This window comes from Notolepis coatsorum, assembly GCF_963971535.1.
Source record: "Notolepis coatsorum genome assembly, chromosome: 4".
In the NCBI taxonomy this organism is placed as follows: Eukaryota; Metazoa; Chordata; class Actinopteri; order Aulopiformes; family Paralepididae; genus Notolepis; species Notolepis coatsorum.
The window spans coordinates 71,922,762-71,944,687 of NC_140168.1; the positions used below are offsets into that span (position 1 = coordinate 71,922,762).

General features: G+C 46.2%; 1 protein-coding gene across 1 annotated transcript in view; it reads right to left on the reverse strand.

Moving 5' to 3' along the window:
* rnmt (RNA (guanine-7-) methyltransferase) overlaps positions 1-5,993 on the reverse strand; it is a 45,821-nt gene extending 39,828 nt beyond the window's left edge. Inside the window, exons 1-2 of the mRNA XM_084313475.1 lie at positions 5,942-5,993; positions 4,498-4,784 (exon numbers count right to left, since the gene is read on the reverse strand). Of these exons, the coding sequence (XP_084169601.1) occupies positions 4,498-4,638 (141 nt within the window). The 5' untranslated portion in view covers positions 4,639-4,784; positions 5,942-5,993. The remainder of the gene's footprint in view (positions 1-4,497; positions 4,785-5,941) is intronic.
* Positions 5,994-21,926: the final 15,933 nt, after the last annotated feature.

Consider the following 21,926-nt stretch of genomic DNA (forward strand, 5'->3'; position numbering starts at 1 on the left):
CGGCGGCATACCAGTTGAGCTAAGCGTCGAATGAAAAACATCTGGGATTACGGCTACATAATGCCGCAAGCTCTGCCGCGGGGCGTGTCGCAGCCAATCAGGGAAAACGCGGAAGCACTCAGCAGCACTCTTCCGCTGGGAATAAAGAATAGGCGTCCAGGCGAGCAACGCGAACGACTTTCGCAAAATGCACAGAACGCTCCATAACTCAGCTTCCAGGAATTAGCCCGGATCACTCTGAAACTATACAATATTCACCACGGGATAACACGCCAACGTATACATGAAAAAATGCCATAGTATTATCTCCATAGCTATAATATAGAATATAGATATAGCTCTGCAAACATTGTGACACAGTGAAAAAAATGCCTATCTTTTAAAGCGTGGCCCATTGACAGCAGGGATGGGAATACACGCTGGCGCTGAATGAGTTAAGAGAATAGAACCCACATTATCATACTATATATATATCATATACCAGGGGTCACCAACACGGTGCCCGCGGGCACCAGGTAGCCCCCCAAGGACCACATGAGTCGCCCACGGCAAGCCTTGTGCTTCCAATTAAATTTAGCCTCTTTCATTACTCCATCACCGCAAATCCGCAATTAAATCCTCAATTAATATCGCCGCAGGGGAGGGCATAATCCGACGGGACAATGCATTGGGAACTTGTGTCCTACAATGAGATCTACCCCCGTGAATATTATTGCGCGGATCGGAATATGGGTGCTTGCACAAAATCTACGAGGTTTTTCCACGTCCCGACCTTTTCGCTGATGGAAATGCAGTGGGAAGTCGTGCCCCCCGCTGAGATCTACCACTGGGAGAAATCTTGCATCGATCCGCGCGTGAAATCACCCAAATTGTTCCATGACGTGCACGTCGCTTATTTACAACCAGATCTCTGAAGACGTAAAGAGCGTGGCTTTAACTGCGCGGTGCAATTTGCGCCAGCCTTTGTGAATTGTGAGTGTTTTTGGACGAGGCTCATTTGCATAGAAAGGGGAACATGTTCCGCCCATATAGGGAGGTGTAGTGGTTACTTCATTTTCGTTTTTTCCTGTTCCACCCTCTGTTCCACTTAATGTATTTCCCCATTGGCCATTTCTAAATCGGCTCGTTTTAGATAAATAAAGCATTAACGTTGGCATGGTGTACCTTTCTGTGCATATTTATCCACAATCTAAAGCTCAACATGAAAATATTCGCAATTAATAGTAAAGGTAGCAAAATAACAACGTTTATGTTTTCGTTCGCTGGGAAACTACACTGCTATTTGGCGCTGCTGACTAACGTCACCACAGCGTAGCCTGCCTCCTGCCTGTAGTCAGTCACAGACCTAGGATCAGATTTCCCTTACATTCCATAAGCTTTAATTCGTACAATGAGAAAATAACTGACCCTGAATCTGTGGCTAGTATCCGTCTCACCCAACACTAGTGTTACAGGCTGGTCTACAGCTCATTGTACAGCTACACTTGCAAACCTAGTGCTGCGGTGATCATAGCCATTTATCTCTAAAGCGAACCACTATTTGTAAAAGCCACAACCACATTTGTATTTATAATTTAAATCGTATAACGTTATTTTGCTGCATATTAAATCACTGTAAATACTAATGTAAATCATTGTTTCATTGTACATATTGTGTATAGTTTATATTGTTTTTTACATGACGTTAGTAGCTAGCTAGCTTGCTAGCCGGCATTCCCCAAACTCCTAACATGCCCCGATTTAAAATGGTTCTCTCCTCTTTGTATACCTTTGTCCTCACAAAGAATTCTGCCAGGGACCTTATGGACACGACAGTAGTAGTTATAAGGTTTTTGAGCTTGTAACGTTAGTTAGCTATCGTGGTATCAATGGGCCGTGTAGCTAGCTAGCCGGCATGATGCGTGTGCAGTGCGTGCGCAGTGCTTGCCCCACAGGTCTGAGAAGAGGACCTGCACATTTTACTCGTTCCCGAAACTCCTCTACATGCCCCAATTTAAAATGTTTCACGACAGTAGACATTGCTAACGTCTAGTACAGGGGTCAGCAACCTTTACTATCTGATTACTGCCATTTTTCCCCCTCCCACAAAATAAAATTCCTCTGGAGCCGCAAAACCAATTTACCCTTAAAATGAAGATAACAGTGTATAACATTTTATATGCTATCCCCAAGCATACCCCACATTTAGCATAAAACGCCTGACAATTGCATACCCAAAAGTAATTTGCGATTTATTATACGTTATTCTTAAAGCACACAGTTTGTTGCATTAATGGAATTATAAAGCAACAAAAAGAAAAAATTTTGCTTTCTATTGCTGTTTTTACCTGTTATAACAAAGGAAAACCTCAAACTCTTATGAAGAGGAGAAAAAAGACTGGCTGTGTAGACCTATTTTTAAATAAAACACAGAAGAGGAGACAAAACACTGGTGTCTGTAGACCGACTTTGAAATAAAACCCTGAACTATTCAGGTATATTTGAGTCCTTCCCTTATTTGTGGAACATTTATAAAATAAAAAGTAGTCCACTTTTAAAAAAGACTACCATGTGTAGACCTACTTTGAAATAAAACACAGAAGAGGAGAAAAAACACTGGCATCTGTAGACCTACTTTGAAATAAAACCCTGAACTATGCAGGTATATTTGAGTCTTTCCCTTATTTGTGGAACATTTATCAAATAGAAAGTAGTCCACTTTGAAAAAAGACTACCATGTGTAGACCTACTTTGAAATAAAACCCTGAACTATGCAGCTCTATTTGAGTCCTTCTCTTATTTGTGGAAAATCTATAAAATAAAAAGTAAATTTGTTATTCGCAAATTTCTCACCACATATCAGGCATACAGCCAGCCTGCATTGTTAGTCGTGAAAGCAAATTAATCTGTCCACGCTGTATTAAACCCTCTATTTTCCTCAGACTTTCCTTTTTTTTGGATTTATCCATGGTTAGCTTACTGGGGGGTCAGAAACTCAAGATTAGCCACTTGCAGACGGCAGGGAGAGGCGCCGCGGGGTGTGACGTACTGTTTGAGTTGATGAAATATTTTTTAATTTCAGTGTCACATTATGACATCGATCTCTAAAATAATTGATAAAATTAAAAAGTAAAAAAATTGGCCAGGGAGCCGCAGCTGATTGGCTAAAGAGCCGCATGCGGCTCCGGAGCTGCAGGTTGCCGACCCCTGGTCTAGTACGTTTAGCTAGGTAATCTTAACGTTAGCTAGCTAGAGGCTTCGGCTCAGCTTCTTCCCCCAGGCCATCAGAGCCTTGAACAATGAACACTGAGGGTCACAGAACACTGAACCCTACACACACAAGCACACTTTAGCATGTGCATGCTCGCACACTAGCAGCCACTTTAACATGAGAAAGCACTCACTCATGCTGCACACGCCCACACTTATGGCCATAAAGAAAGGTCACTTTAAAAATAGTATAGTAACAGTGTATTGCACTACCTAGGGACCTAGCATGTCCTTCATGCTCTGTAAATAACTATGTACAAATACTGTGATGTCCCACTATGTTACCTGTTTATTGCACAATGTTGTCTATTGGATTTTATTATATGTTGTACTACTGTATTGCACATCGTTGCGGGCAAGACCACCCGCATTTCATTGTATACTTGTATGCTGTGACAAATAAAACTCTTGACTTGACTTGACTAGCTAGCTTGATATCAGCTTGCCGTGACGTTGTTTGGCGACAGCCTAACAGGCTGCCTACTGGCTACTGAACAACAGGCTGCCTACTGGTAATTGTAGTTCTTTTTTACGACAAATTAAAAACCTTATAACTACCTTTATTGCAACCAAAAATGCTTAAACAATAATGTTAGTGGTAGAAGGGAACTCATTTTGAAAGCTTGCCAATGTTCATGCGGCAGAATTGTTACAATAGCCGATAATCCATTTTCCCAATGCTAAATCCCTATACGGGTGGAACAACCAGTGACGTCCAGCTAAACCAGTCCAGCTAAAACCAGTTTTATAATACGCATATTTTTGTATTTTTGTATGTTTGATTTTATAAAACAGGGGAAGTTCTTGATAAGCCTCTAGGCTTCTAACTTCTCCTTCACAATCGTTATAACTTATAATGTATTGTTTTTACTTCTGTGTTAATAAACAAACAAACAGTGACGTCAGACTACACCTCCCTATTACCTCATTTACCTCAATACGGGCAAATAGCACCAGACGCAATGCTCATCACCTCATTTCACCCGTTGCGCTTCCTTTGTGAATAGCAAACTGTGTTTCAGAGCTATTTGCGCCAGCATAGCGTCAGAAAAAGCTGCGCAATCGCTTTGTGAATGAGAGAGAGAGAGAGAGAGAGAGAGAGAGAGAGAGAGAGAGAGAGATGGAGAATGAGGAAGAGAGAGAAAAAGAGGGAGAGAGTGAGGGAGAGAGAGCGAGAAAGAGGGGGAGGGAGAGAGAGATGAGATATGAAACTAGATGACTGGTATAATGTCAATGGAAGACACTTACTAGTTTAGTGGCAGGTGGCACCTCCGAGTCCTCGTCATGTTTCCTCTTAATCGGAAACCTCTTAATTTCTCTTAATTCCCCTTCTGTCCTCACACCATTTCCCTCCTCCTTCTCCTCCTCTCCCCTTATCTCTCGCTCCATTCCTCCAAACCTCTGTGCTTCTGCTCTCTCCCACAACTCTGATTAGTTGTCCACGCCGTCTGTCTCTGAGGACAGATTGTGTCAACTCAGGAGTGTTTAAATCAGTCTCAATATGGTGGTGAAACTCTGGAAACTCTGGCTTTATTCTGGAAAAGGAAGCAGAGAGAAAGATTACATATCCATGAACAAGGTCCAAGTTTGGACACATTCAATTATCTGGTAGCCTCTTAAACACTCTGGTAACATTTTAAACTATCTGGTACTCTGGTAGCCTCTTAAACTATCCTGTAGCCCTATTATTGGATTGTCTTGGACGTGTTAATGTTACAGTTCCCAACTGGGAGCCTTTTCACATTATCTAGTATTAAAGTTTGGCTTGACCCCTGGTGGTACACAATATATGATCTAGTATGAACCATAGCCCTGACCCCTGGTACATACTATATTATCTAGTAGGAATAGGAATAGGAATGAATTAATGCCAATTGTATTTAACAGATTGCAGAATGGGTACAATACAGTACGGCTCAATACACACAATTGTTAAGGGGATGCAGACCAGAGAAAGACGTTTGTCTTGTTTACATCAGGGTCCCCTATTTTCAATTCATATTGACATTTATGACATACACAACATATGACATCATGACATTTATGGCATAGGGACATACATGACATACAGCAGGTATATTGTACAGTTACATTTGTGACATATATTATGCAAATATACATAGCCCTGATCCCTGGTACACACTATATTATCTATCTAGTATGAACAATAGTCATGACCCCCCTGGTAGACATTATCTAGTATGAACCATGGTCCAGACTCCTGCAACACACTACAATAGTATAGTATAATATAACTATAATATAATAATATCGTGTTGTTAGGTGGTGTCTTAGCCCCTTTCGTGACTGCGAGCGAGCGAGCTCGCAGTCACGAAAGGGGCTAGTGGTGTCTATGATATCCTACACGTAGCAAAGCAGCAGAAAACGGTATGGTGATGGACCCCCAGGAGAGCGGTCAGTAAGTTATTGTATGATCTTACTTATTGCAACCATACATACATCTGTGTAACAACAATGTAACGTTAGATGACTTGATGTTAGCATGCTACGCTAACTTAGCTGGCTCCATTCAAACTTTGGGTTCTCTGGTATCTTTACGAAACCGTTACTGAAACGTTAACCATGGAAAGACACCGTTTAGATCACCAAAGCTGACTTAAAGATTAGTTATGGAGAGGCTAGCTGGTAAAACTCATTCATTGATAGATAGAGATACAGAAAGCACACTTACATTGTTTTCAGTCGTCATGCGTCTTAACTGTGCGCACTTCCGGTAGCGCTGGGTTGCCAGGTCTGAAATAAACGCGTGTTACATGCCGTAACTCATCAAAAAGGTTGCCAGTTTCCATCCCCAATCATTGATTGATTGATTGATTGATTGAAAACTTTATTAATAGATTGCAGAATGGGTACAATACAGTACAGCTCAATACACACAATTGTTAAGGGGATGCAGACCAGAGAAAGACTTTCGTCTTGCTTACATCAGGGTCCCCCATTTTCAATTCATCAGGACATATATGACATACAATGTACAGTGTAAAATGTGTGTGTGTCCCCTACCCAACCCCCCCCCCCCCCCCCCCCCCCCCCACCTCCAATGTACAGCCCTCACCCAACCCACCCAACCCCACCCCACCAACCTCCTCCAATGTACAGTTTCTACGCCAAATGTATATACACTCCTTTTCTGGACACTTTTGTATCACAAACAGTACTGTATTTGCAAATCTGATATGTCATAAATGTATAGATGTAGCAGTACTGTCTATCTGTATGTCATGTATGTCATATATGTTATGATGAATTGAAAATGGGGGACCCTGGTGGAAACAAGACGAAAGTCTTTCTCTGGTCTGCATCCCCTTAACAATTGTATGTATTGAGATGTACTGTACTGTACCCATTCTGCAATCTGTTAATAAACTTTTCAATTCAATCAATCATACGAGGGTCGAGGTTCGGTTTTTTAAGTAGTGGTTTAATGACGGCTGATTTAAAGGCCAGGGGGCGTGTAGCTTTATGCCAAGCAAGCAGTGCAAAAATTTACCGTAGTGGCATGCAGTAATGCGCCTTTCATTTTCCGCCGCCCAGCGCCCAGGTCGCGCGGAAATAGGCTGTCTATTGCCATTCTCTTTGACAAACTCTAACCTTAACCAGCTCCTTAACAACGCCTAAACTTAACCGTTCTAACCTTAACCAACTCCGAAACAATGCCTAACCTTAACCTTAACCTTAGAAATTATATTGCCATTCTCTTTGACAAACTCTAACCTTAACCAGCTCCTTAACAGCGCCTAAACTTAACCGTTCTAACCTTAACCAACTCCGAAACAATGCCTAACCTTAATCGGCGAAAGAATACACGTTAAAAAAAAATCACGTTAAAAAATATTTTCGATGGGATTCGAACTCGCCAGCAAACAAGCCATAGGATCCAGAGCCATGTGTCCTTGCCAATTGAGCTATTTGCTAGATACTGAATAAGGGGCGGTGACTTATATATATTGAGCTCCGCTCGTGTCGCATGCGCGGGCACCTCGCGCGAGCACGCCGGCGCACGCACGCACCTGAGCGAGCACGCCGCCGCCGGTGCACGCACGGTAGCATTTGTCTGAAAAGAAGGGCGCTTTACCGCACTAGCGTGCGGTGACGAATGCGGAAGCATTTTTGCACTGCTTGCTTGGCATTAACGTACAGGCGGCCAGCGGCACCACGCCAGTAGACAAGGAGGTGTTGAAGATATTGAGTAGGGCAGGGCCTAGAGTTGGGAAGAGTTTTTTGATGAGAGTTGCTGGGAGAGGGTCAAACAGACAGGTTGAGGGTTTAGCCGCGCCAACCAGTTTAGAGAGGGCACTATTATACCTTTTTTTATTTAGATAAATAATATATTTATATATATTTACCTATTTTTTGCATTCGCTTGTATTTAAATTGTTAATTTTTTTGTTAATTAGTGTGTGATTTTTTGTGAAGGGCGGACTAGCAAAGTAAGATTTTCATTGTACGGCAAACTGTCTGTCTAACTGTGCACATGACAATAATCAATCTTGAATCTGGACATTCCACAGACTCTGTGGCACGCGTGATTACACAAACAAATTTCTCGGAGACGCTCTCTGATTGGCACTGACTGACGCTCTCTGATTGGCCACTGACGCGTTTGCCCAATCCGTGACGAGCTGTGTCTTTGCCCATTTCCACGCCAAACAGCCTGCAAACTACCTGGCCTATCGCCATGCTCTAAGACAAACTCTAACCTTAACCAACTTCGAAAGAGTGCCTAAGCTTAACCGTCGAAAGAACTTGCCGTCACGCTATAAGACAAACTCTAACCTTAACCAACTTCGAAGAGTGCCTAAGCCTAACCAGTGTAGAAACAGGCGTCGGCCAATCAGAGCGCGTCTCCGAGAAATGCGGCTTGTTTGTGTAATCACGCCACTTCTTCTTCTTCTTCTTTTCTATTTTTTGGCGGTTGGCAAACACTTTCGACGAGCATTACCGCCATCTACTGAAAAGGAGTGTGGATCTGGATGTCCTAAATCCTATAAAATAAACCTGTCGTTCTCAAAAAATAAAACAAACTCTCCATACAAACTTCCCCAGAATTCCTTTGCAAAATATCAACTATTTTAAGTGCTATCTTTTCCCTCTTCAAATCCCTAATAAGACCTTTCCTTTGCCTTTGATACAATGTACACTGTTCTACCACATGTTCTACCGTTTCTAGACTAACACTACACTCACATTGTCCATTAATATGCTTTTTTAACATAACTAACGTACTATTCAACCCTGTATGCCCCAACCTCATCCTTGTAAACACGTCCTCTTCTTGCTTGCTCCTACTAGTAGCCCTACACCAACCCTCTTTTGCACCCCATAAAACCATCTCCCTAACCTCTCATTATCCCACATGCCTTTCCATTTTTCCCTAACCTTCATTTTGACTATACTCTGGATTTCAGCCTTACTAATCTGTACATTCATTGTAACTCCATTAAGTCCACAAGCTCCTTTGGCCAACTTGTCCGCAAACTCATTCCCTCGAACTCCTATATGGGCCGGCACCCACAAAAAGACAACCATACTACCTGAACGCCTAAGTCTGTCTACCATCTGCACTATTTCCAGCACAATATCCATCCTTGACTGGGACACTACATTTTGTATACTTATCAACGACGACAATGAGTCTGACGCAATTAAAATTTCACCCTTAGGCCTATTCTCCTCTATCCACGATAACCCTATCATTATAGCTACTAATTCTGCCGTATACACTGCTAGACTGTCACTCAATCTCTCTTTTTTTGAAATGCCAAGACTTGGGATTGTAAATGCCGCCCCCACTCTGCCTGACTCCATTTTAGATGCATCTGTATAAACCACCAGTCTTTCACCATACTTTAACCTAATATAACTCTCCACCATATGGCTACTAATCTCCTCTCTCTCCTTCAACTCCACCAATTCTATATCAACAACAGGGGTATCCATCAACCAAAGAGGAACTACTGGGAAACAGACTGTTGGACACACACTCATTTACAGTGGGTGACAATATTGTCACAAGGAAAGATGAAATTACCTACCTGGGTTCCATCCTAGAGGCTAATCTCTCCTGTGACAAAATGGCATCCAATGTAATAAAAAAAGTCAACCAACGAACTCGATTCTTGTACCGGATCTCCTCTCTGGTAAACAAGAATACCCTGAAGACTCTGGCAGGAGCACTCATTCAGGGGTACTACGACTATGCTTGCACCTCATGGTACCAAAGCACCTCAAAGGCGCTAAAAACAAAATTACAAACATCTCAAAACAAACTGGTCAGACTACTGCTTGACCTTACTCCTAGAACCCACCTCACCCCTGCCCACTTTGACAACCTAGGATGGCTTAGAGTAGACGACAGAGTACAGCAACTTGCAATGGGCCTGGTCTACAAGATACACTACACGACCAAGGTACCCATGTACATGTCAAAATACTTCCCAAAGGTCAGTGAATACCACGATCACAACACCAGAGGGAGCTCCACAAATCATGTTAAACCCAGATTCGGCTCAAATAAGGGACTAAACACGTTTCGCAATTATGCCACATCAATGTGGAACGCCCTACCCAAAGCTGTAAAGGAATGTGGATCACTACCCACTTTCAAAACCTCTCTCAAGGGACACCTACGGGAGACTGCAATTCAACACTGGCCCCTGTAAATATCCTAACCCAACCCCCTCCAATGTACAGTCATTTACCTAGTATGGTTTTGTCAATAGTCCAATGTACAATTTTGTTTGTTTGTACAGTGTCTCCTCCCCCCCCCCCCCCCCCTCAATGTACAGTTTTACTTGTTTATACAGTGTGCCCCCCCCCCAACCACCTCCAATGTAAATTACCCAGTATGGTTGTCAATATCCCAATGTACCCAACCCCCCGGGCCCCCACCCAACCTCCTCCAATGTACAGTTTCTACGTCAAATGTATATACTCCCTTTTCTTGACTCCTTCTGTATCACAAACAGTACTGTATTTGCAAATCTGGTATGTCATAAATGTATAGATGTAGCAGTACTGACTATCTGTATGTCATGTATGTCATATATGTCCTGATGAATTGAAAATGGGGGACCCTGATGTAAACAAGAGGAAAGTCATTCTCTGGTCTGCATCCCCTTAACAATTGTGTGTATTGAGCTGTACTGTATTGTACCCATTCTGCAATCTGTTAATAAAGTTTTCAATCAATCAATCAATCAATCAATCAATCAATCAATCAATCAATCAATTCAATCAATCAATCAATTTCCAGAACGCCCATCTCTCTAGCTTTTGCCTCTATAATCCACCCAAAACTTTCTATCTGCACCTTCTCTTTTTCCTGACACTGCACTAATACACTTTTGCTAATATGATCCTCCTTATAACCCCTAAGATTGGCCCAATACACTAACCCCAACTGATCTCTTCTAATACTCAAGGGCATTTCTCCCATCTCCACTTGGAGTGCTGCAATAGGTGTAGTTTTCATAGCCCCACAACACAATCTCAACGCCTTACTCTGAATTACATCCAATTTACGTAAATGAGTTTTTGCTGCCGACCTATAAATAATACACCCATAATCAAATAACGATCTGATGAGACAAATATAGACTGTTCTCATAGCATCCCTACTGGCTCCCCAATCCAGCCCTCTCAAACATCTCATCACATTCAGTACTTTCTTGCATTTATCCACCATCTTACATATATGCAAAGACCACGTTAACCTCTTATCAAACCACACACCAAGATATTTAAACTGCTCTACCCTTTCCAACATTTTATCACCTATCGATATACTCAACTCTCGGGGAATACTCCTCCTTGAGAAAAATATTGTTTTTGTTTTGTCAATTGACAATCTAAAACCCCACTCTAGCGACCACCTTTTTACCTCATTTACTGCTTCTTGCATTTTACATACTATATAATTGAGATTCCTCCCCCTTTTCCATATAGCCCCATCATCTGCAAACAGTGCTACCTTAATGGACCCTTCCAAATTCTTAAAAACATCATTAATCATTATCGCAAATATCACTGGACTAATAATACTTCCTTGTGGAGTCCCATTCTCTACTATATATTCCTTACTAAACACACCATTAATTCTTACCACTATATTCCTATCAGACAAAAAATTATTTATCCACTTAAGCATCCTACCTCTAATTCCCATTTGATGAAGCTTAATAATAAGACCCTGTCTCCAAACCATATCATAGGCCTTTTCAATATCAAAAAACACCGCAATAACTGACTCCTTATTTACCTGTGCTTTCCTAATGTCGTCTTCAAGCGCAACAGCAGGGTCCATCGTCCCTCTCCCTTTCCTAAATCCACTTTGGTAGCTATACAATAATCCTCTCGTTTCCAGCCAATATACCAGTCTATCATTAATCATTCTTTCCATCAACTTCCCCATTTGAGACGTTAATGCTATGGGCCTATAATTACTTGGGTCTTTTGCGTCCTTACCAGGCTTTCTAATTGGAATGATAACGATAGGTTATGTAGATAACCTAGTTATATTAGTATTGGCTAAGCGTCCCGCTCTGAGCCTTACGAGATACTCCTATCTCCTGTGATACCTTTTTTTTTTTATCCACTTTTTCTCCCATTTTTCCATATTTTCTCCCATCCCAATTTCGTATCATCCAATTCAACCCTCCCCTGTTACGAACGCTGTTTCTTGCCTCCCACAAGCCGGCTGCAATGTGGACTAAGTCATACATAGCACAAGTCCCCTCCGGTACTTGAGGTAACAGCAGTCGCATCTTTTCACCTGCGCAGCTCGATCTCTCAGTGTCGAGGAGTAACGCGTGGGAGGCTCACGCTGCCCCCGACACTTCCTGATTCTACTGCGCAGGCGCACCAACCGACTTGTAGGAGTCGCTTGTTCACAACGTTCGATCCCCACCCTTCAGTTTTCCCTCCCCGTAATACGGCCAATGTGTATTACTGCGGACGACCAGCCAAACTGAAAAACAATGTGGAGAGCTGGATTCGAACACGCGAATCCTAGCGTCTCCACACTGGTGGCGAGTGCCTTGCCCACTACACCACCTAGCCGCCCTATCTCCTGTGATACCTAATGTATCTCCCACGAACAAAAACACATGCACCCCACCTGTATGGGGCCCCGCCCCTTATGGTGGTACCGCCCATATAACCATGACCCTGGTCATGAAACACCCTTCCTCGCCAAAACCCGTCCCAGGAAAAGATCCCTCAAGAGGGAACTCAGGGCGCGCAGAGCGGGACGCTTAGCCAATACTAATATAACTAGGTTATCTACATAACCTATCGTTATATTTCGTATTGCATCGCGTCCCGCTCTGAGCCTTACGAGATAATGGGGAAGAGCGGGCGCGAGACCCGACAGATGTACCCCCTGAGGACCCGTAAGCCCACATCAAGGGGTGCGGGGAGCCCTGTCACCCCATCCTTCCTAACGAAGGGGGGGCGCAGTCAACTCCACCTGAATGCGAACAAGAGGGAGCCAGAACCCCTTGAACACACCGTACAGGCGGAACCACGTGTGACTCAACACACTGCGGCCCATACCCATACACTCCTGCTACCCGACCAAAGGACGGGAAGCAGGAAAGGCCACAGACCCCAGAACCGCCTGGGAGACAGAACCCCCGGTCATGTCCATGAGGAAAAACCTTACAAAGGAGCCCGGGGAGGACCATGAAGCTGCAGCACAGATGGCCTCCACCGAGGCCCCACCCAGGAGAGCGGCAGAGGCAGCCACCCCACGAGTGGAGTGCGCCCTGACGCCCCCAGGGGGATCCTGCCCAGCCAGCGTGTAGCAGAGGGTAACACCCTCGCACAACCAATGGGACAGGCGCTGCTCCGACAGTGCCTTACCAGCACGAGCCCCACCGTAACAGACAAAAAGCTGGTCGGTAACCCTGAAATCCTGAGTACGGCTGAGGTAAATCCCCAAGCACGGACTGGACATGACAGGTGAAGGCCCGCATCTAACTCACCAGTGTGAGGAGGAGGACGAAACGCCTGAACCACAATATCCCGGGAGCGGAAGGAACTCCGGATATTCTTAGGCACGAAAGCAGGATTAGGTCGCAGAGTGACACCGCAATCGGTCCGAAAAGACAGGCACTCTGGATGTACCGAGAGAGCACAGAGCTCACCTACGCGTTTAGCGGAAGTGACAGCCAGAAGGAACGCGGTCCTGAAGGACAGCTGTCCCAACGGCGCCCGCTCGAGCGGCTCAAACGGGGCCAAGGACAACCGACCGAGGACCAATTGAAGATCCCAAGTCGGAGCCAAGGAGCGTTGCACCGGCTTAACGCGTCGAGCGCCAAGCAGGAAACGCTTCACAAGAGGGTGGCTGAACAAGACATCCCCTCAAACCCCTCATGATAGGAGGATATAGCTGCTGCATATACCCTCACCGTCGAAGCCGACAGTCTATCAAGGAGAGACTGGAGGTAACTAAGGACAGCAACCAGGGGGCAGGAGACTGAGTCCTGGCCCCCCGCCTTACACCACACTTGGAACATACGTCATCTGCCCGCGTAAGCGCGACAGTGGAGGGAGCATGCGCATTCCAGATGGTAACACCATCAGGATCAAGAACCTGCGCCCCTCAACGTACCCGTCCCAACAACTGACCTAACAGATGTATGGGGAAGAATCCCTGGCGGCACGGCATCGGTCCCAGACCTGCCTGGCCATGTCCAGACGCAATCCTCACCCGTCAGGATGAGGGCCGCCCCGCGACAGTACACCTGCACCCACATTCTCCCTGCCGGGGATGTGGGGAGCCCTTAGGCCGCGCAGATGGAGGACGCCCATAGCCAGCCGCCCGCCGCCTGGTGCAGACAGGGGGAGCGTACTCCTCCCTGTCTGTCGATACACGACACTGACGTCGTATCGTCCGTCCTGATCAACACCATTTGTGGACCAGAAGGACCGCTTTCAACACCAACACATTGAACGTAGCGCAGACCGGGCAGCATGGTTTGCCAGCTGCCCCCTACTGCGTTGGCCCGACGCATCACCAGCGAGGGAGGCGTCGGTGAAAACGCGACGTGAGACAGCGCCGTAACCGTCCTAGGACGGAACCTCCCGAGCGTGTTGACAACGCTCTGAGATGGATGCCCATAGCCCTCCAACCGTTGACTGGGAAGAGGAATACTCTACATCCAGTCTACAGCAACCCCAGGCTGGTAGAGACCTGCCTGGTACGAGACCTGACGATCCACCTTGACCGCGAAGGACCAGAACGTCATCAGGGCAGAACACTCCGTAACCCCGGATGACGCAGAGGCCCCAGTGCGGCCTCCACGCACTTGGTGAAGATGCGGCGAGCCAGAGAAAACCGAACGGCAGCCTCTGGTACTCATACGCTAACCCTGCAAAGGAAGCGTAGGTAAGCCCTAGGATGGAAGATCGGGGATGCGCATACGCATCCTACAGGTCTATGGAGGAGAACCAGACCCCCACCTGACAGTGTTCAACAGGTAGGAGACGATCCAAAAAATGCTGAACCTTCCCATGGGACAGGTCCAGCCTGGGTCTTACACCCCTCCCTCCCGACTTCTCGGGCAGAGAACACCGGGAGGAGAACGCCACGACGATGGCTTGCTTCGTCCACAGAGATTGGATCTCATCGACCAGAGCTGTCCCTGCTGGAGACCCCGACAACAGGGTCTGTACCAAACCTGAAAACGGGTGGGGTTGTGTAAACACAAGTCCCCGCCTCACCATTCTCTCCATCTACCTCGACATATGGTACTGCCGTAGTCATATGTGACGACACTCCCAACGCACCCGCCGTCACGTGGCGCAGGTCCGCCAGGAACTGTAGATAGTTGGCCCGGTCCCCCCCGCTGTGCGAAGACAACCCTGGAATCGTGCGAGGAGCGCGTTCCGTGTCGGAACACCTGACCCTGACACCACCCACGAGGCAATCGCACCCAAGGGGGAACCCCGACAGAAAAAGGGCCTGTCTGATACGGGGGGCTTCCGATCAAAAAAGCCCCCCCACTGAACACCCCTCCAGAACATGCTGAAGGAGTTGTTCTGCAGCCGGACATGCAAGGTGTAAGGCCCCCATGGGTTCCTACACACCGTAGCCCTGCAGTGATATCACTACCACCCCAAACCATGTGAGCTGCGACCACTTGCCAATATTCCAGGAGTGGGAGCACCAACATGATACCTGGCCTGGCGAAGGCGAGGCCGGGGAAGCCCGCACTGTGTGCCTCAAAAGGTTTCGAGCCCCCCTGCTGACAACACTTAAGTTGACAGACGTAACACCAGGCTCAACCAACACAGTTCAAGGTGTGGGAGCCGCTTGACAGCACAACATTCTCACGGACAGACCCAGGCTCAGCCATCAACTGGGTGTCAGCCCCTGTCTCCATGAGAAGCGAAGAATGGGGCCGCATACGCTTCAAGAAGGTTCGCGGCCCGCAGCCAAAGGAACACACCCAGAGCCCCGCTTCTGAGGGTAACAGAAAGCGGACTGAGCGGGGAGCGGGCTGCTCGCGGCAAAATGACGACGGAGTGGTTTACCAACACCGAAATCACCCAAAATGGCCGATCCCTCGGCCGCCAAGACTGTCGGCCTCGCGATACCCTGTCGATTCTCCAACCAGGGCACCACTGGCGGGGGAAACATGGCCGCCTGTCGAGGGCCCCGTCATCGCCGCTGACGAGGCCGTGCTCTCTCTTCTTCTGGCTGCGCGGTGTGAGGCGGTGTAGGGCCTAGGACAATACCGCCCGCGCTCCAGCAGAAGACCAAAATCCCCTGCGGAGAGGGGAACCCTGAGCGGTTATAGCTTGCGGCTGGGTCAAAGCTAATAACGTCAACAACCTTGCGCGATGTGTCGACGTCGGCCGGCCCTCAAGGCCCCTCCACCAGACACCATTTCTTTAATAGAAAAAACACCAATTCGAACACAGTTCTAATCGTTGCCAATTCCATACCGTGGCGGTACAAGCCTTAACAGCCCACCAGCCACTCGCCAGGCCGACCCATGGTGTCGGCCGGGCGGGGCATTGTTTCAATACATCAAAAACAAAGGACTGACGTTAACATGGAGCACCAGTGGTGATTGCAAACAGCACCCTCCACTGTGGTGTGGACCATGAAAAGGTTAAATGAATAAAAGAGCTAAACCACAAAAACTGTAGAATGAGCAAACCCATACACACAAAGTTTAAGGGGAGACGGACCAGACCCGTCTTCATTCAAAATATTCACAACAGAACACCAGCCCTAGTTTAGCCCATTTACCAAAAAAGGTAAACAAAGCCCCCCCCCCGCACTACTCCCCCAGTATACCGATTGACCGTCAGTATGAATGGTTTGAGAGGAGAGAAAGCTGTAGCAAGACAGACCTTCTCATAGCAGAGTGACAAAATGAAACAATAGCCCCCTACACAGGGCCGCCCCAGGAGATGGGGGCCCTCGCGTCTAAAAACGCACAGGGCCTCACATTTCTCCCAAGCGGCCCTGCCCTTATACTACTGCAGCCTAACGCCAGGCAATGTGGAACCCAAGACAACAATTGCCTGTGCACAGACACGCAACATGTTTACCATGTCGGCTGGACCCATAGCCCCACTACCCGACGCCAACCCAGATGGGAACACCGTTCAACAAACCCCGCCGGAACACAAGGTAATACCTGGCTAGAACCTAGCCACGACCTACCCCGTTGTCAACCCATTTACCCGAAAAAGGTAAATAGAACTCAAAACCCCACAACAGCTACCGACTGACCTTCATTGATGAACCGGGCAAGAGGCGGGAGAGTGACAACATCTCACGGCGGAGACATTAAAACAGCATAGCAATTAGCAGTAGTGATAGCATGCGGCAGTAGCGATAGCATGTTAGCATAGCTTTAGATGTTTTAGCAGCACGCCCAAGACAGCTTGGAAACCGTTCCCTGCAGAGAACGTTCACCAAACCATCTTGCCCCTGGCGCCAACACACAACAAGGTTGTGTTAACAACACAAACCAGCATTACTAACACTAATACCCATGCCTGAAGACACAGGGCCTACCTGAGTACAAGCTGGCCCGACAGCCAGCCTTGTACAGCTGAACCTCGATGTGCAGTCATCAAACGAGGAACATCACAGGCCCGTCGTGTCGCCGAAAACATGCGTCGAAGATGCCAGGGGCCAGCAACCTCCGGTAAGCTTCCAACATTATTAATCTTCCTTAATCTTTTCATTCCGCTAGCTCGTATGGTGCACGCATCCAATACGCTGGGACGAAAATAGAGGAAGGGTGTTTCATGACCAGGGTCATGGTTATATGGGCGGTACCACCATAAGGGGCGGGGCCCCATACAGGTGGGGTGCATGTGTTTTTGTTCGTGGGAGATACATTAGGTATCACAGGAGATAGGAGTATCTCGTAAGGCTCAGAGCGGGACGCGATGCAATACGAAATATAACTGATTGCTTCCACCCTTCAGGAATCTCCCCTTCAGACCATACTCTGTTAAACAACCTCAGTACCACTTCTTTTGACATAACACTCAACTTCTCCAACATAGAGTAACAAATATTGTCTCTACCTGGCGTTGTTTTCCCCACTTTCCTTAATGCTCTATTCATTTCATGCACTGTAAATGCTGTATTTAATACCTTATCCTCCCCATCTTCACCAAATTCTACATTTCCTCCAAACCTATCCACTGTTAACTCTCTCCCTTCCCTTTCTTCTTGCGTCAAATTATCAGAACTATACACTTTAACTAACGCCTTTGCTATTGCTTCTGCCTTTTCCACACTATTAGTAATAACTCTCTGTTCTACTACGAGAGCAGGATATTCAAGCTCCCTCCCAACCCCTCTCATCTTTTTAATCATACCCCAAACCCTCTGGATTGGCGTAGCCCTTCCTAAAGTATCACAAAACTTCTTCCAGTACTCCTTCTTCACTTTCTTAATTACTTTCCTCACTATTGCCATTGCTCTCTTATATTCTATTAATTTTTCAAAGTTATGAGTCCTCTTTAGCTCTCTAAATGCCCTATTCCTTACTTTAATTGCTTCATAACATTCCTTAGACCACCAAGGAACTATCCTACTCACCCTCTTCTGCCCAGTCTTAGGAATTGTTACTTCTGCAGCTACAATAATATTATTAGTCACCTCACTGCACATGTACTCACTATCTAGACCCTCATTATCCATACCCATAAGCCCACGCTCACTCAATACGGCATAAGACTCCCAATCAGCCACACCCAATTTCCACCTCCCTCCTCCCAAAACATTCTCCCTAATAGGGTTCATCTCCATCTGTAACCTTATAGGATAGTGATCGCTGCCAACTGTACTATCAGTCAATACCTCCCACTTACACCTATCTGCTAACGTAGCCGTAACTACTGTCAAGTCTATAGCAGACTCATTCCCTCTTGCGACATCCACCCTTGTTCCTGTTCCATCATTCAAACACACCAGTTCTTTCCCCTCCAAAAATTCTTCTATCACTTCACCGTTTGCATCATTCCTATCTCCCCATAATGAACTATGCGCATTAAAATCCCCACACCAAACCACTTTATCTCCTACCCCTTCCCACATTTCATCTAGCTGTCCCATCTCAATCTGCCTACATGGATTATAAAAATTAATAATTTGAATACTGCCCTCTGTAACCCAAACTTCAATACTAATGTACTCCAACTCCCTACCTATTCTCACCTCCCTATATTGCAACCCTCTCTTTACAAAGGTAACACACCCTCCTCCATTACCCCCCTCCCTATCTCTCCTAACACTAACATATCCATATATTACAAAGTCTAATGTGCTCTTAAGCCAGGATTCCTGTATGCAAATCACATCTGGTTTGGTATTTAGATCTTGAATAAACCCTTTAAACTCCTGACCATTCGCAATTAGACTTCTTGCATTCCACTGTAAGACCACTAGGGTTGACTTGGACCTATCCATGCTGGCATAGAGGTAGACTCCGGAGCTTCACCCATTCTACTGAGGTCTTTATCGATCTTTTCCCAAGACAGGCCACCCAAATCTAGAAATTTACCAGCCCCTTTCACAATGATTTTGATCCTCTCAGTTCTACTCTTAGCCTGCTCAGTACAATTGATCACATACGCTATAAACAGTACCAACTTCTCCGGGTTAATCACCCCTTGATCCACCATCCTCTCTGCTTGAATCACTTCTTGCCCCCGTTGGTTTCCCACCTCACTACTTTCCTTCTTATTCTCTAGATCCACTACTTTCACAGCCTCAGCATACGTCAAGTTATTAGCTGCTCTCACCTGTTGCACAACAACCGCCTTTTTACTGACCAGACATCCACCATATCCAGCCGTATGATCCCCACCACAATTACAGCATTTCCTCACTGCACCCTCCTCACACTGTCCATATTCATGGTCCCCCCCACACTTTCCACACCTCCGTCTACCCCTACATACTGCGGCCACATGACCAAACCTCTGACACCTGAAGCATCTAGTAGGTGGCTGGATATATTCACGTACTGTGAAGCTCATGAACCCTACCTTTACTCTATCTGGCAACGTTTTCTCACTGAATTCCACCATCACCGACTTACTTTCCACCCTCACCCCATCTCGCCTTGCCATCAGTCTTTTCACACCCACAACTGTTCCTCCTTTAAGTGTTCTTTGAAGAAACTTCAAGTCTTCTCCCAGGGGCACCCCTGAGATAACCCCTCTTGCGCCTCGTTCAGCAAACTCTCTCACCTCCTCTATCCCACGCCCGCAAATCATCTTCACTCCCATCATTCTATCCTTCTGTATCTTGTCCTTACACTTTACCAACAACCTACCATCTCTTAACCGCTTTGCCCACTCGACTTCCCCACACACCTTCTTCACTCCCCCAGCTAACTCCATTACCCCTATATCACTTAACTCAATTCCTTCCTTAAACTTAACTAGTACCTTCAAATTCTCCAACTGCTCAGACTTCTTTCTTACATCCCTACCGTCCTGCATATCCTCCTCATCCTCCCGTTCTTTCCTCTTATTCTCCTCCCGTGCACTGCCTTCCGAACCCTGCCCACGATTCCCTTTACCTTTCCCTTGCATCTTACTGCCATCTATCTGCTCTACTTCACCGTTATCATTTCCCCCTTCCATATCCTACTCATTCCTATCCTAAATCTAATCCAGATCCAGTCACAAATCAGTCTTACCAAATCCGCCACGACTCTCCTCGCACTACCAACAAACAAACTCGCTCTCAGGTGCATTGATTGCTCATCCACCTGAGGGCCGGACTGGGGAAATAATTCATACCGGGAGATATAGCGCGAAATATAGCCCCAATCAGGCCACTTTTTAAGCGGGGGGTCTGGGGGACCCCCACCAGGAAATTTTTTGTTACAAAGACTTAATTTCCTGCATTCTGGTGAATTTGAGTGCATGTGAATCACAAACTAATGAGCCAACAATTGCTTAGTACAATGTACTGTTATGGACCTCAAATAAAACTGTTGTGGCACTAGCAATGCTACTCTCTGTTATGGTTTGACACCGACCCCAAACGCTAACGACACAAGAGAGTAGGTTTCAGAGTTGCCAAATACAAGGGCTTGTTTATTTGATATATGAATAAGTGAAACAGGGAAAGCAGGTCAACAAGAACAGGTACAATGAACAAGGGGCAAAGTTCTGCTGCTCTGCAGCTTCTCCCGGAAGGGTAGTCTTGGGAAGCAGGAGCAGACCTCTGTACCGCTCTGCAGACTCTCACGGCGGACCTCTCAGATGTTGTGCAAGACCGAGAGAGGGAGAGAGGGAACGGGTCAGTGACAGAGCAGACTTGAAACGAGCTGGAGGACAGGGTGTTATATTCTTCGTGTTAAACAACACAGTGATGTGCAATATTCCAAAAACAGCCCAAGTGAAATATCTTCATGTAATCACACAGTGAGCAAAAATCCATACACCGTCCAAAAGTGAAATACTATCTTCGTGTAAACACACAGTGAGCAAAAATCCAAACACAGTCCAAATGTGAAACAATATCTTCGTGTAAATACACAGTGAGCAAAAATCCAAACACAGTCCAAATGTGAAATAATATCTTCGTGTAAATACACAGTGGGTGGTGGAAGATCCCAAAATATTATTCCATAAAGGATAGGGCAAAACGATAAAGGCTGGGTGAGTGACTGTCTGACAAAAAGGTGGTAGACTTCAGTGTAAAGGTACACACGAAAATCGGAAATAGGTCAAGACAGTCAATCTAGAAAAACTCACCCAGACGAGCTGCGTAAAAGGAACAGGAACAAAGTGGAGGCGAGCGCGCGCCACGGAGCAGGTATCCAAGCGAAGGCTTCTAGGAATTTCCTGGAGATTAGCACAGTGAAACAGAAGCAACGGGGAAAAACATCCAGCGACAAATCAAGACGAACCAACAACTTAGGGTGGGGAAAACGGGGTATAAATAATGAGGGATCGATTGATTGAAAGGCAGTGACAGCTGGGGAATGTGATTGAAAAGCGTGGGGAAGTGAGGGAACCAATCAGCGACGTCTCAGATGACGTCAGCGGGGAGAAACGTGTGAACGAGGGAATTGAAATACTTGACAGAAAAAATGAATGAAAACAAAGCGAGGGTGGTTAAAGGAACAGAACGAGTGAGAAGGCAAGGACAG